The 16,196-nt window shown below is 38.4% G+C and overlaps 1 protein-coding gene across 3 annotated transcripts in view; it reads right to left on the minus strand.

Annotated features, from left to right (window-relative positions):
- Positions 1 to 15,929, minus strand: part of HGF (hepatocyte growth factor (hepapoietin A; scatter factor)) — a 62,044-nt gene extending 46,115 nt beyond the window's left edge. For all 3 annotated transcript variants that reach the window (XM_014963184.1, XM_014963183.1, XM_014963182.1), the window contains exons 1-2: positions 15,735 to 15,929; positions 3,330 to 3,495 (exon numbers count right to left, since the gene is read on the minus strand). In XM_014963184.1, coding sequence (XP_014818670.1) covers positions 3,330 to 3,495; positions 15,735 to 15,810 — 242 coding nt within the window. In that variant the 5' untranslated portion in view covers positions 15,811 to 15,929. The remainder of the gene's footprint in view (positions 1 to 3,329; positions 3,496 to 15,734) is intronic.
- Between the last annotated feature and the right edge of the window lie 267 nt (positions 15,930 to 16,196).

Raw genomic sequence — 16,196 nt, forward strand, 5'->3', positions numbered from 1 at the left:
TCTGTGTAAATGCAAAGACATTCCAGAAATTAAGCAGATAACGAAGGGTAAGACAGGCACAACTTTGTAGGGAAGGCAGTGACAAGTCTGCAAAAGTCATCCGGATAACCAGTAAAATAGTAACAATATAATTTTTATCTGGTCTGTAAGAAATGTAGTGGGAAAGGATGCTGGAAGGATGACTGAAAGAAAGCAATGGGAGTCATGGACTGTAAATGGTGGTGAAATTAAGGAATAAGAACAGTTCAGCAGCAAGCTAACAAAGCTGATAGGGAAGGTGGAAAATGATGAACAGAGAGTTATGAAGTCAAAAAGACAAGGTGAGCGAATCTAAGGAGTACTTTTAAGGGGGATTTTAGGAATAGTGTTATGAAGAAGAAAAAAATCTACATAAGGATCTTGGAACTAAGTTGGAAATGATCAAGATCTGTGAAAGCATGATAGCAAGGGAAAAAAAGAAAAAGAATTCTGAGAAGTGACATATATTAGCTCCAACAAAAACATGTCAGAGTTAAAAATAGCAAGGATCAATGATTATCAAATATAATACAGTTTACTTGCAAGTGATACAGAAACTTAACATAAATAAATCAAAAGTTATCTTTTTTGTTTTGGTTTGTTTTTTTCTCCCCAGAAAATAAGGAGTGGTTGATCCTTTCATAGTATCATAGAATCATATGGGGTTGGAAGGGACCTCTGGAGATCATTTAGTCCAGCCTCCCTGCCAAAGAGGCTACACCTAGAATGGGTTGCATAGGAACTTGTCCAGGTGGGTTTTGAATGTCTCCAGAGAAGGACACTCCACCACTTGTTCCAGTGCTCTACCACTCTCACAGTAAAGCAGTTCCATCCTCACGTTTAGGTGGAACTTCTTATACTAATGTTTGTGCCAATTTCCTCTTGTCCTGTCACTGGGCACCACTGAAAAAAGACCAGCCCCGTCCTCCTGACACCCTCCCTTTATTTATTTGTATGCATAAGTATGCATTCTTTATAAGTCTGTAGTGCCTGGAATCTGCTACTTTACCACTTTTTGGAAGAAAAGAAACCCAACCCTCTTACTGCTGGTGTACGCCACAGGGTACAGACCCAGAAGTTGCTGCTACCAGTGCTATTGTCACAATTATGTTACAAAGTATTTCAATTTTATTTAATCTAATGCTTAAAAAAAAATAAGTTTGCATCCAGAAAATAAAACATCCTGTGACCCAATTGATGCGAAACAACTGCATGGAGCATCAGAATCAAGCCATGAAAATGTCAATAAACAAAGGAAAATCCAAGTCTTGTATTTCAAGCATTTAAAATGTCATTTTGTTTTACTTCTTTTCTTATTTTAGAATGCTCCCACAGCAACCAGTAAACTAATTGTTTTTAATTTAAGTTGGCAAGAAATTTCACCTTGTAGTAACCATATGTTGGTATGAAGTTAAAGACTAGGGATCCTAGGAATAAAAGGGAAGCATTAGTAATAACTGATTCCTTTAAAAGGGAACACATGTCAAATACATGTTTACAGTAGCATCAAAGAACTATGCACACTACAACTGGACTCATCTGGGGCCAAATGGGAAACCACAGGAATGTTCCCAGATACAGAAAATTCCTCTTGCTCTGCTGCATAGTGATAGCACAGGCAAGTTCTAACCACCTACACCTCTGCTGCTAGCCTTCCTTACTAAAAAAATACAGGGGGAAATTGGAAATTCAGAGCACGAGCCGTCAGATTTGCAATTCTTTTTCATCTTCAGTGCAAAGTAGGTACATGACTGATTACAATTCTGCTATCTGTGAGTAGGATTCTTCCAAGCTGTGTTCTTGAAGTCCCTCACGGCTCCTCTATGTTGTTTTATTGACTGATTACAGAAGAGAGAATTTGCCCCTGAATGAATCCATCAGGCACTGTCCCAATAGAAAAAGAAATCTTCACAAATGCAGAAGTTTTAAAAGTTCAGAGAGATTCTAGATTATTATTCATGTAAAATATAATCTAAAAAATATAATCTATAAATATATTAACCTAGTTTTTATTTTCAGAACACAGAACATACCAGCCAGAGCAGCTACAACTAGCTTAAGACAATTTTCCTAAGCAGATGTTAGAATACAGAATTGCTGTTTGCTTGGCATCATTCAGATTTTTTTTTATACTGTGAAACCTAATTTTGTAATGCTTCTCACTGTTGAACATCAGAACTCAAGGATCTCTTGAATGCAACCTGGTCCACTTGGTATCAGTGGAAGCTCTGCCAATATGGAAAGGAATGGCTTGTACCATGTGAAAAATATTAGTGCCTGGAAAATATTTTCTAACAGCAATAAGTAAGATCTGCTCATTGTTTACATATAAAAATATCCAAAGTACAAAACAACACAAACTAGGTCTTGCAACACTGGAATTAAAGGCTTAAAGAAGGAATAAATTAAAGTCAAGGACCTTTTCTGCCAAGGAGGAGCTTTTGTTATCATATTTGGTCTAGTTTTCATTTGTAGTGATTGTCAGAACTTTTTTATGTTTCAAGATCAGTCTGATATTTAGCTCGGTACTCACCAGTACAGAAGCCACGCATTCTCTCCAAGATTCTCCTGCATTCACATCCTTGCATTTATTGCTAATGGTCTACACTAAGAGAGGCCAGGGGGATAATTTAGGTCTAATACATGGGAAAAATAACAGTGATTTCTTCCAAAAAATAGTAGAGAATGTGTACAAGGCAGACAAGCAATCAGCTGTACGATGTGTTTCTAAGAGACAGCAGATGCTGAAGTATATCTGTCGTATACTTGTAATGAGTGTGCAGCCCAGAAGGTTTGATTCCATTGTATGAGATTCGTAGCACTTGCCAGTGAACTTCAGCAGTGCATGTATCTGTGCTCCATGTGTGAGGTTCCCATTGATTTCAGCGGGAGTAATGTGCAAAGAATAAAGACAGAATATGGTCTGAAGTGGTGCTGAAATACTGCAGCTGTGATGTGTGACAATAACCATTTTATAAGAGACATAAAAATCTCAGAAATGTTCACTGAACACTACAGTGCACCACAAGTCATCCATATCTGAACATAAGTACATTTTTTCAGCTATGTTATGGAAAAGGTTGCAGACAGGACAAGCTAAGAAGACAGAACAACTCAGATAAAGCTTCAGAAAAGACTGACACTCTCTAGACAGGTGGAGCGAGTTCATGGAAATCAAAAAAGTACAGTCTTTAGGTTCTCCTCAGTACAAGCTACCACTGGCAACAACTACAGACACATCTTTGGTCAAAGGGAGTTATACAGATTCCATTAGGAAAAAAAGAATAAAATAATAGAGATACATAACTTACTTGCAAGTGAATGAAAGGCCTTTGTTCCTGCTGCATCTCTTGGCACATTGCTCAGTGGTATTTAACAGCTTGGTTTTTACTTCCAGTGTTTTGTTTACTTTAATGAGCATCAACTCTCCAGTTTTTTTGAAATCATGAAGAGGATTTCTCTTTTTTCCTTTACTCTCTAAGAAAGAAGTGAAGAAGACAAAAACAAACAAACAAAAAAAAACACTGTAAAGAAGAGTGCTGAGATTAAAAAGGACATTAGATATGAATAACATTTATTAGGAATTATAGGAACACGGGTACATAAAGCACAAAGAAATTCACAAAAATAAGGTATAAGCATATACTTGGCAGGAATTGGTAATTTCAGATGGTGATCTCCATTCTTAAAAGCAGGAATGGTAAGAATTATAGCGAAATTAATTCCAAATAAAGAGTTGCATAATGTTACAAAAGGGGAAAAGTTTTTCACTCATTGTAAAATTTTTTTCAGAACCCCACAATAATAATAATAATAATAATAATAATAATAATAATAATAATAATCTGAAATCTTCTAAATATTTCCATTAAAAACTCAAGTGAAAAAGATGAACAAAGGTCTTTTTCAGATGGACAGACTGTAGTTACAATCAGAAGGAAAAGGATATAAATATTATAGAAAGTCATGATCAGAATGTCATAATCTTTTCCCTAAAACAGCAAATTTTTTATCATAAAATGTGAAAAGAAGTGGAGCCTGGAAGTGACACGAAATAATCATTTGTCCTCCCTCAGCTCCAGTGAAGACTCAGTATGAGTGTTGTGTCCAGTTTAGGTGTGACTGAGTTAGAGCTGCTAGCCTACAGAAAAGAAGAGGAGGGGAGGCAAAGGCCATAGCATGGAAATAGCCTGCACTGTTACAAAGACTTCTGCAAAAAAAAAAAAATATGCATTGATTTGGTTTCCATGTTCCTATTCAAAGGCCCAGTGGAAAGGGTATAACACGGAGCACAGAGGATTGGCTAGAGATGTTTGGCTAAAGTGCAAGAAAAGTCTTTGGTTTTTGCAAGAAAACCCATAATTTTCCCAATAAGTATGTATGTTTCTATTTTTTTTCAATATAAGCCTGTCTGCCATTCTAGGATGCTCCATCATCAGTGAAGGCAGATGAGTACCTCTGGAGAGTGGTTCTCCTGATTCTGACAGATGAGTAACATAGGGAGGACAAATTACCCTATGGATCTATTTCTCCTATTTCACTCAATGATCTCAGATGATCTTTTTGGATTAGATGGCTAATCCAGGTAAGGTTAGGTGAGTGAATCCCTCCTTAATTTACAAGTAGGTAACAGTATTTTTCATAATTTCTTTCCATATAACTGTTTTCATAGCTGTCTTTTCATTTTTCTCTACAGAATCTGAAGCAATGATAGAACACGAATACAAAGCATTAATTTATTAAATTTTGCCAGTCTTTCAAATACATGAACCCTCAGCGTAGTGAATAGATAATTCTTTCCTGAATAGATAATTCCTCAGGCAAGTGTAAAGTGCACTTAGGCCAGGACAGTTTCGCTTGGTGCACCTGTGCAGAAGCTGAGAATAACTCTATAAATTGCAATAGCTGAGGCTCTGAAGGAGTTATTGCCAGTTCCACATATTGCAAAGCAAAAGAGAGTTCAAGGGTGTTCCCTTTGCAGAACTTCCATCCTGATTATTAAGTGAGCTCACATTTTCACTGGAACCAGCTAAATCACACCTCTCAGTGGTGAGTTATCCCTAAGACACGTAAAAATACACCAAAGACATTTAAATGAGACTTCATCAAGTTTCAGCCTTTAAAAAAATAAATAAAAAGGAAATCAAAGGAGTAGAATAACTCTGCTGCAATGTGCCTATAAAATAATCTTCACCCCATCCTACTCTCCTTCTTTTGAACTGTTGAAGATTAACTCTGGTATTCCTCTGCAGAATAGCTCACAATTTTAATTCCAACTACAAACGTTTTCAGAAAAAATAATTTATTTACCTCCAAATCCATGTTATTATTATATGAAGAAGCTTTTGATGAAAAGATCAAATGTCAATGCTTTTGGTGCTGTGTTAGAGACTCACATCAGCTGTCTTAAGCATTTTCAGCCTTTGTGTTTGTGCAATGCACATGCCCCCCAAAAGAAGCATTATGTTGAGGGAAAAGCTGGGAGGATACTCTTGCCTTAAGTATCAGCACCCAGTTACTGGAAGCTGCTGTGTCTACACTGAAGCTGCTTTTCTTTGTGCTGTACCTGTTACAGAGCTAAAGTCCTGCAAAAAGGTTTGCATCTGCTTTTGAAGACAACCTCAGAAAAACAAGTCTTCTATAAAGCTTTTGTGGTAAATTTCTCAGTCTACTATCTTACCAGACATATTTGTTAGTTCTAAGATGTCTCAGCCAAGACTTTTATGTCAAATGGAGGTACAAATCTGCACAGAAATATCAAAGTATTTTCTTTGCGTTCCTGGTGATAACATTTCCCATCTACTGATAAGTGTCATTATCTTAATTCCTGATGATAACAGCTTCTTAAACTCACGAGCTAGCATGCAATAATATGATTTTAAAAAAATCATGAAATTCCGTTCTGCCTGAAAAACTTGGTTCACAGTTTTGCTTATTTTTTTCTTCTTTTCCTAGCAGTTGTCCAAAGAGGATTATGGGTTTGATCCTGCATTTAGCAATTCATAACAGCCTGATTTACTTTAGCTTTCAAACAACAACATTCTATGACTTGCCTATAATCCAAAAGGCAAAGGGCCAAATGCATCTGTGGTGTTACTGTTAGAACCATCAGAATAACGCAAAGCATTACTTTTACAACGCTAATAGCAAAATAAGTGGAAATAATTGAACCTTTTTCCTCCAAATTAGGTGCTTTTATTATTAAAATCTTAAATCAAATAGTGCCCTAGAAATGTTCTGCATTAAAGGTTATCATGCAATATGCTCTAATGTTCCTAATTTATGATTGTCGTTCATTTCAGTTTCCTAACCTTTGATTAAAAAGGATTTTTGGTTATTTTGTGGGCTGGGTCCTCTCATGGTTCTTGTAGTTGAATATTATATTATTAAGGAAGTCTGATATTCTACTTAAATTTGAAAATAATAGCAGCTGATTCAAACACAAAAGAATCCAGTCAAATATGAATCAACATTTTTTTCTCCAACAGAAGCAACCACTAACTAAAAATACTTCTTTAGTTGACTAAAAAAATTCCTCAAAAAGATGCGTGTGATGCCTCTTTCTATTTCTTAACATGATAGCAACCTTGGTTGAAGAGAAAAGAGAAGAGCTCTGCCAGGGTCCAAGGAAATGGGAACTACCACATTTGTTTTAGTAGGATCCAGCACTGGACAAGTCCTCTGCTTGTCCATAATCTCATTCGGGATTTCCTCAGTCTCCCTGCTGGAGTTCTTCCATTTTCATAAAATGCTTTAAATATTTACTAAAGAAAAAGGATCCCTCACAGTGAAAGTAATTTATCTAGGAAATACAAGACCTCAACTTTGTATTCCTCTCTGACCTTTTTTATATGCAATTTCTGTATAATCTTCTCAAATATGAAGCAGTAACTGAAACTGATCAAACTATAGAGCACTTGGGGGGAAGATTTCCAACAATACCTTTTCTTGGAGTAGTTCCAGTCTGTGTCAAATCAATCATGAGAGATAAAGAAAAGTATCATTCTGCAGCATTTTGGTGAGAAAACTCACTTGGAGGTTGCAGTACCTGTATCCTAGAACCTACTTAACTGCAATCTTAATTATACAAAATAGAACCAGTAAAACAGAAAGTAATGAGTCTAATGGATGCCATAATATTGAGTATCTTAGAAATTAATAAACTTTCTTGATTAACAGGAGAAACAGTTTTTAATCAGCAAAAGTGTTCATATTTTGATTTCTCCCATTTTCCAGATATTTTCTAACCATTGGACTAATGGGAAAATGGCAGCAAAGTAACTTCCTTTCTCTCTTCTGACCCTATGTTGCACACCAAAAAGGGCTTTGGGCTCCCATACCACCACAGCTTTTAGTCCTGAAACTCTGTAATTATGTTCTATATGTCTGTTACAAATTCAGACCTTGCATAAAACAAAGGTCTAACACTGAGCTATACGGGACTCAAGAAATTCAGTATAAATCTAACTTCAGGCCATTCAGAGCTTAAATACCTAAGCAAGCTAAGTTTTAGACTCTCAGGTCTTAGTCTGACCACAAAAAGGATTTGGTTTTGCATTAGCTGTTTATTAGTAAAAAACTAATACAGCTAATATGATACCATTGTTGTGGTAACCAAAACAGTATACAGGACATCGAGAGACCTAAAGATCACCTTTGCTCATTATAATGAGATCAAAAACCTACTTGTATTGTCTACAGGAAAAATTTTACAGTGAAATTTTCTGGCTTTATCTGCCTCTTTGGTAATTCCTTTCTCCTTCCTCTGCCAGTCCAGATTTTTGTAGTGCAGACATATAGTTAGGCTTAAGAGTTACAGCCTTACAGAGTACAACTGGAGCATACTGGCTGTCTCCATGAGAAAAATCTCCACTTTTATAGACTTCTCATAGACTCCACAAAGCTTTTATTAAACAGGAGTAATGATGTATTCAGCATGTTAACTTCCAGGGTTTCCAAGTTTCACTCTAATCTATACAATACTTAATGCTTTCTTAAGGAAACACATCATGAAGTCTTGTGACAATATGAGATGCCTTATTCATTTCATTTCTTTCTAATTTTGCCTCCCACTTCATCATACAGAACAAACATACCAAAACCCAACACAAAATGTTCTAAATGAGAAGTAAAATTACATGTAAATTAAAGGTTTATATTTAAAACAAGATTCTTAATGAAATCTTGATAGTTTGGTATGGAGTTTTGTTTCCTTATTCTGTTTGTTTACACTTGCAGAATTTCAGCATTTTAATAAGTAGTTATCTACTTTGTTGTACTAAACTTTTAGCTGTCTGGAGTAATGACTTTTTTTTTTTTTTCCTATTATCACAGTTACTGATGTATGTAAGTTGGATACAGGTCTTCATACTGTGGATGGAAAAAAGACATTTTATAATTTTCCATTTTGAAAAAAATATGGACAGTCACATAACAGCACCATTGTTCATTATGTTTGTTAGATGTCAGAGATAAACTAAATCTTGGGGGGGCAGAGGGGGGAAGGGATCAAGAAAATTAATATATCTAAATTCCTTAGGCTGGAAGGTACTGTCAGAGAACTGCAGGAATCAACAGCAGTCCTTCCAAATAGTGCAATGAAATGCATAATAAGATGGCACTGGGTGAAAAATTGAATGATTGAAATTGTGTGCATGCTGTGTAGGAAGCTCAGAGAAGCTGAAGATTCCACATATATTCCAGTAAAGAAAAATAGTCGTATAAAGTGATACACTTATTTCAGAAATATAGAAGAGAGATAGCCCCTTTAGTATCAACTGGCATTTTAGATCTCTGTTTAATGCTCTGCATCATGTTTTTAATGAAATTAAGTCACTTGACCTTGAGCAGTTAACAGATGGATTAATTAGAGGTTGAATTATTTGTGTTATAAGTGATAACCAGGTCAGAATGTCAAAATGAGATTAACTATTAACTTAATTTTGTAAACAATCATCACTGCAAGCCAAAGAAAACTGGATTTCCCCAAAGAGCTAGGAAAAAAAAAATGATATGAGACTAAATTTCATGTGATTTGAAACTCAGGGGAGAAAAAAAATAAATCCGAAGACCTTAAAAAGAAAATAAGAAAATAAAAAAGCCCCCAAAAAAGCCTAACCCTAAACACATCTGCAATAAATGCAGGAAAGCACAGTTCAATATAATAAGTGTAGCAAACATTTCATCAAGGAACATCATGGGCAACAAAAAATGCATGGTAAAACATGAGGAAAGATATTTGTATGTATGTATCTAAATAGGAAAAAAAAAAGAAACAAGCAAATGTTAGATCTCAAGAAAATGTACAAAGCAAAAATCTGCAAAACCATGGGTTACCACAGGGTCAGAAAACCCTTTCCCTAATAGATATTAAATTTTAATTATTATTTCAGTATAAATAGTAACAATTGCATTTGGTAACACTTGTGTAAGAAGAAAAATCAATTAGTAGGGTTTGAAATAAAGCAACCTTTCTGAGCATACTGGCATTGAAGAACAGTATGTAAATGCAGTGAGGTGTTTAACTTGTCAATAAAACATGGTTCAAGGGATACTTTTAATTAAATTCAATGGTGTATTTCCAAGGCAATGTTTTTCAAAGGTTATAAAACATCAAGGGTAAAATGCATACTGGTGAAGACCCTAGTATGGCAGCATAAATATACTGGCTTCATTAAGAAAAAAAAAAACCCAAAACTTGACCAGATGGTGAAAGTAGATGTTACTAAATGGTTTCAGACACCACATGCTTAAGTTAATAGTATGGTCACAGTAATAAAAGAAAATATGTTAAAGGTGAATGTTGATACTAAAATCTTTAATAGAGCCTTCAAAGTATTGTTATCTATGACAACAGTTAGGAAGCACTTTATAAACAAATACATTCAAAACAATATTTTCTCTTAAAGCAAGTCCTAACAGAGTCACTTTGATAAAAAGAATTAATGCTCAGCACTTTTAACTTACTTTTAACTTACTTTCATTTACTTTGACTTCTCCTTATGCCTGTTTCTGTATCAGAAATGTCCAGATTCCTGGCTAGAATGCAAAAAAGTAAACACCTTTTCCAAATGACTTCTCATTTGGAAAAAAAAAAAAAAAAAAAAAAAAAGAAAGGAAGAAAGAAGAAAGACCAACATAATGAGAAACTGAAACAATTCTGAAATGTGCCCAAGAAAAGAACTTTGTAGATTGAACAGACTTAGATGCCAGATTAAGTTTAATGCGGTTATTTTTTTAAGACAATAATTTGGTGTGAAAGATGTTTACCAACCATACCCATAAAAACTGCAGTTAACTGTATAGATGGAAAATCACCAAAATAAAACCAGCTGTCCAAGGAGGCATCTCGAGCTTGTCGCAATTAAACAGTTTCTCAGAAAGGTATCTGGAGGATGATGTGACTATTTTAACTTCTGAAATTTATTTTCTTGGCAAAAGACACCACTATGGAAAACAATCTACAAATTTTAGAAAGTAGCTTGAAATATAGATATATAATATAGAGATAATTTTTTCCTTATTTTTACATTGGCTTTCAGTCTAGTGTTGAGCAGATTCAGGAAATGCATAAAGATGTTTCTTTTTGGCTTTACATTGCATATTACCACTCACACACCCACCCCCAAGCACGCATACCCCTTATTAGCAGCTGCAAAGATTGCCATGTTACTTGGAACCCAACTTCATATTTATGCTAAGTCCTGCCTTTGTAACCCTCTCCTATAGTTAGCAAGAAAGATCAAGAAGCTAAGGATAATGCTAACAACTGATAGTATATTCTAAAATTGGATGGCAGAGGCAAAAGGACAGCTCTTTTTCTTCCAAGAAAAGGTTATCTGCTCAGCAGGATGCTGAGACCCGTTGGCAGAAACAAATGTTCTGCAGTTTATATTCTGACTTGCTGTATCTAACCTCTGGCTAAATTACTGAGAGGATTTTCCCTTGTAAGATTTGTCCTCTTACGTATTTTGCACAAGAATTAAATCCCCACCATTTCACATGGCATTCCACAATCTTTACAAGCATTTGGTGTCCCCTCTGAGTCACCCAGCACACTGTGGGCTTCTGTCAAGATGGGGTCTCAGCTGCTGCTAAGGACATCCAGACGTGGAGCAGGGGGTAAAGAGAAAAGCACAGGCAGGGTAGGGATTTGGGCAAAACAAAGAGTGATGGACTGCTGAGGGCAGAAAAACAGCCTCTGTGAGGAGTGACGAGAGCCTTGCTGCATGTTGTATACATAAAAGCAGTGCTGTCGGCCAAGGCCAGGAGTCGTAGGAAGAGCTGGAGCTGAGGGGAGACAGAGGGAGCAGCCAGTCCCCAGCTGGGCCAGCAGCACCGAGGACTGCCAGGCATGGCCAGGCTCAACAGACAGAACATGGGCGGAGGCCCACAAGCCATTGAAAACTCCTGCAGCTAGATTTTGCCAACACATCTGACTAATCTGGAGCACGTTCCCAGATCTGCTTCACAGCAACGCTGCTTTACGTGTAGGTACTAACCATGTTCGAGAACAACTCTACTGTCATCTAAGCGCACTGCCAAAAAAACCTACAGAAAAAAGGGTGACAGCAAGGATCTCCTCACCCCTTCCTAGTTCTTTGTAGTTGCCATACTTCCTCACTGCAAAGTACAAACACTGCTCACATCATACCAATTCTCCTACCAGTCATGCTTTCCAACCAAGCATGAAGATCAATCCTTTCTCACCTCCATGATCAATCCTTTCTCACCTCCCTGCTGCCTTGTAGCCTCTGCCCTTCAACCCTTCACCTCAGTGCTGATGGGGAGAGAGTGACATTCCAACACTTATCCAGTACAAGAAAATGCACAATGTTCAGGGCAACCCTCTCCTCTTCACATAAAGCTTTTACCCATCAAGAGGCCCAGTTATCCTGCTTTCAAATCTCCTTGGAAAAGTTCGAAATGCTTAAGTGGCAAAGTAATGTTCAGCGTAAAGATCCAAAGGGGAGATATTATGCTCTCTGAGGGAGACTGCACATTTCCCTTCCAACCCTGGCCTCAGTTGAAGTATTACAATAATGACAGATGAGCTCCTCCAATAAGAGGCTTTCCTTTCCTTGACTTCAGTGCACAATTTTCCAGACTTTTATGCAACGTTTTAATCTCATGTCTTTCAACTCTATATTCTCCTGCTATGTTGCTTATGAAAATGGCATTAATAGAAACAGAAAATCTGTTAAGCAGGGTAAGTGCAGTATTACATGTGAGAGCAAAACAAGCAGCCCCTGGCACTGAGCTCCAAAAGGATTCCATTAAACAGAAGGAATACAGTCTTCCAACTGGCAGAGTATCATTTCGCTTTGTTGACAGTATATAGCATAATGATTATCTACAGCTGGGATGGGGAAGCATAAATCACGTTAAATTTTTAAAATATACTTAGCTATGCAGACCACAGAAATACACAACATTCATACATTGACTATGGCTATGGGATTTTATTTTATTTTTTTCTAAGCAATAGTTATTTATAGGAACTAAGTGCAAGTCCCACATCTTCATTAGCTGCTGCTTCAGATAATCCAAACTACAGAAAGTGCTGTGAAATTTGAATAAACACACTTGGCTAACAGTCTTTTCACAGAAAAATATATCGTAATTTAAATAAATCTTTAACATTTACTCTTTTCCAATATACCAGTCTACTTTTTGGTTTGATTAAAAAGTTATTTTTAGTTTCACAGATTAACATTATTAAGGAGATACTGTCTAAGACTACTGAATAAGAAGAATATCTGAATAAGAAAGAAAATTCCCTGATAAAGTTATTAGCTACAGATTAATTTCTTTGTGCAAGTGACAGAGACTTACAGAATATTGATAATGACTAGGCAAGTAGTCTATGGAAACCTTGCACATTTATCTTTCACCAATCACCATCTTATCTTCTATATATTAAAAGGAACTCAGAAATTGACAGTGTGGACAGCTTGCTGACATGAAAATTTCTCAGTGTTTTCTTCACCCTCCATTTTTTTCTCCATTAATGTAACCCAACATGTACCAGTCAGCAAACTCTGCAACACAAGACTTTGTCTTCACATAGAACTTAGAACATGGTATTCAAACCTAAAAGATCCATTCGCAAAAGAAATAACACTCATTATTAGATACATTTAAAATCATCTTTGACACAATTGTAATCGAAAAATTATGGACATGCATTACAGAATCACAGAATCTTAATGGTTGGAAAGGACCTCTGAGATCACTGAGTCCAACCATACACACACAAAAGACCCCCACAAAAAAGACTTCTTTTTTTGCTATTTTAAAATTCTGTTTTCAGCACTTCGACTGTTTTTCATGTATATATATATATATAAGTAAATATCTTTCTTAAAAACATCCCAGTAAAAAGAATTCAACATCTTCTACAAAGATACCATGTATGTTTAGAAAGCAATCAATACATTTTCAGAGGAATGGCACAACTTTCCCTTGCCTACATCGTAACAATCCAGACGCTATTGTTGAAGATCATATATTTTTAAAAAGCAAAGCACACACAATGGCAGCATGTGTTAAGAGTCCTCTTTCTTGCCCATAAGGCAAACAATAGGTTTGATTAATATTAAGGCGGGTGGGGGAGGAAAGTTAAGAAAGAGAGGGTTGCCAAGAAACTGTCACTATGAAAGTTGGCCAGAAAACAAGTTCTACTCTGTGAAAAATTCTAAAGTTTTGGAAATCTAATTTTCCTCTACATCAAGATGAACCATCCACTCCTAAACTGAAGGGCCTGTTGGTTAGAGCACAACCCTAATCACCAGCTTACTGGTAGGACAGTACTGATGCTGTTTCTCAATCTCTCCTGTTGGAATATTAGATAGATTAAATATTCATTGAGCTTGGGAAACTGTAGACCAGCACTAAGAGCCTACGATCAGGGAGAACACGGACTTTCTCTCATCCAAGAAAAGCATCCTGACTATCAAGAAAGTAAACATGACCTAGCTTCTTATGAATTGGGCTATAGAACAGTTTCTGTACCATTGGCCCATAGAATGAAGTTGGGGGGTGTTTATTCAACTTTTTTTTTTTTTTCCAAACTATCCCATCGTGATGAGTTTCTGTTACAGGTGGGGGTTTCTCAACAGCAGGTTGTGCACAACTATTGAGAATCTCCCATGCTGCAAATTTCTCTTCCATTTGATTTGGGGGAACCAAGCCAAAGAAAGTTTATGTTTAAAAGAAATTATTTTTGTGAAAAGTTTTGATGGGTCAGCATTTTCCAGCGAAAAAAAAATACATTTCCTCAGAAAATTCCTAACCAGCTTTAGTCATCACTTTTCAAAGAGGTCACATGTCCACAAAATGGAAATTGCAATGTACGTGGAAAAAGAGTTCAGAAAAGTGTGGTAGCCTAGTGCTTGTATCTTTGTGTCACCTGCTAAGAATGCCCACGAAAACAAAATCATCACTGAGCAGACTGAGCACAGAAGCTCTGGTGAGATGTTCAGCATCCTACAGAACCACGCTCTTACTGTAGGGGAAAAATGACAGGTTTTACTGCACGTGATGCCACCAGTCTTGTTTTTATTTGTTCTAAGTAGTCTACACTTAAATTATGTTTCAATTTTTTTTCTTTTAAACTAGAAAATGTAGTTGTGTCTTGGAAGCCATAAACATCACTTGCCATACACGTCGCCTGATGCCCTCAGACCTTGCTCCAGGACCCAAACACTGCGTGTGCCTGCCCTCAGTCTGCCGGCTCCTGGCAGATCCTTTCCCTGAATTGTGGCTGTCTTTTGTTTCTGTCTGTCCAAAGGTCTGACCCTAACAATGTTGGCGGAAGGAAGGAAGGAAAGGTTTGTAGAAACCTTTGTAAACTTTTTTTTTCCTTAAATGTCTCCCCAGAGGGCCAATAGAAAGACAGAGTGAGCTCTTCAGGTATCCAGTCCAAGGGGGACACTTCAGGAAAGAAATTCTGCTAAAGAGCTTCCAGCACTTGATTACTTATTGTTTGTTCCTTCCCCCCACACTCCGCCTCCCAGATTTCATCGGGAACTTCTAATGAAATTACAAGTATTTCAGTCTGGAAATAGCAGGCTCGTGCTGCTGAACTTCAGCAGGGATATTCCCTTTCAGCAATGTACTATCCCGTGTTTTGGGTATTCCTTGTCAACTTCTGTTATTTAACATTTATTCTACCGCTTGGAAATTAAGGACACATGTTTCCTCATGTCCTGATAACGGCCGGGAGCAACTAGGGGCACCGCTGAGATTTCCTTCTCCCTCTCCCAGTGTCTCCAGTGCTCCCCGTCCCGAGCGAGCCCCGAGTGCCCCCTCACTGGGGGAGGAGGTGGCGGCACAAGCAGCGACCTCTCCGCAAACCACCAAAACCTGCCGTGTCTCACCCCAAACCTCTGACCACCAACACCCTGCCGCAGGCAGACCCCGCACCGCATCCCGCACCGCATCCCTCCCCGGGCGCGGGAGGCGCTGGGCGGGCACCGGCGCACCTAAACCCCCGCCCGGCCGCCGGCTGCGGGGCGAGGTAGAAGATGACAGAGGTGGCGGGGGTCTCCCCGCATGTCCCACCTGCGGGGGTAGGGGGGGATGCCCCCTGTGCACCGCCCCGAGCACCCACCCTCCCCACAGATGAGAGAGAGAGGGAAAATGATGGAGCTGTGAGGTGGAGGCGGGGGGAAAGGGGGGGTGTCACTAGCGTAAGTAATAGAAAAAAAACTAACCTGCCACAGGGACGGTGATGGGAAGCAGCAGCAGCTGATGGAGCAGCAAGGCTGGCAGGAGTTGGGTGGCCCACATGGTGCTGGCGGCCCCCCCGGGCGGCTGGCGGGGAGGAGAAGGGGAGATGGGCTCCTCGGAAGGACCCTGTGCACAGCCGGTCACTAGAGGAGGCAGAGTGAGCCGAGCTGCTTTTTATTGCGATGATCTAAGTTTGTTGTGTGATTAACTGGAAAGATCTGGGTCCCAACTCCCTCTTACGGTAAGAAACTGTTTAACAACATCCCCTCTCTGCCTCCTCTCCTCCTCCCCTCCCCAGAAGCTGCCTCCCCTCCCGCCCCGCAGCCAGCCCAGGGAGAGGGCTCCCACCGCCGCATCCCTCCCTCTCTCCCCCCTTCCCCCCCTCCTCCTCCCCTGTCTCCCTCCCTCCATCTCTTAGGGGCTCAGGAGGAGCAGCCGGGCCGGGC

The sequence above is a fragment of the Calidris pugnax genome, unplaced genomic scaffold (assembly GCF_001431845.1).
Source record: "Calidris pugnax isolate Ruff unplaced genomic scaffold, ASM143184v1 scaffold44, whole genome shotgun sequence".
Classification (NCBI taxonomy): domain Eukaryota; kingdom Metazoa; phylum Chordata; class Aves; order Charadriiformes; family Scolopacidae; genus Calidris; species Calidris pugnax.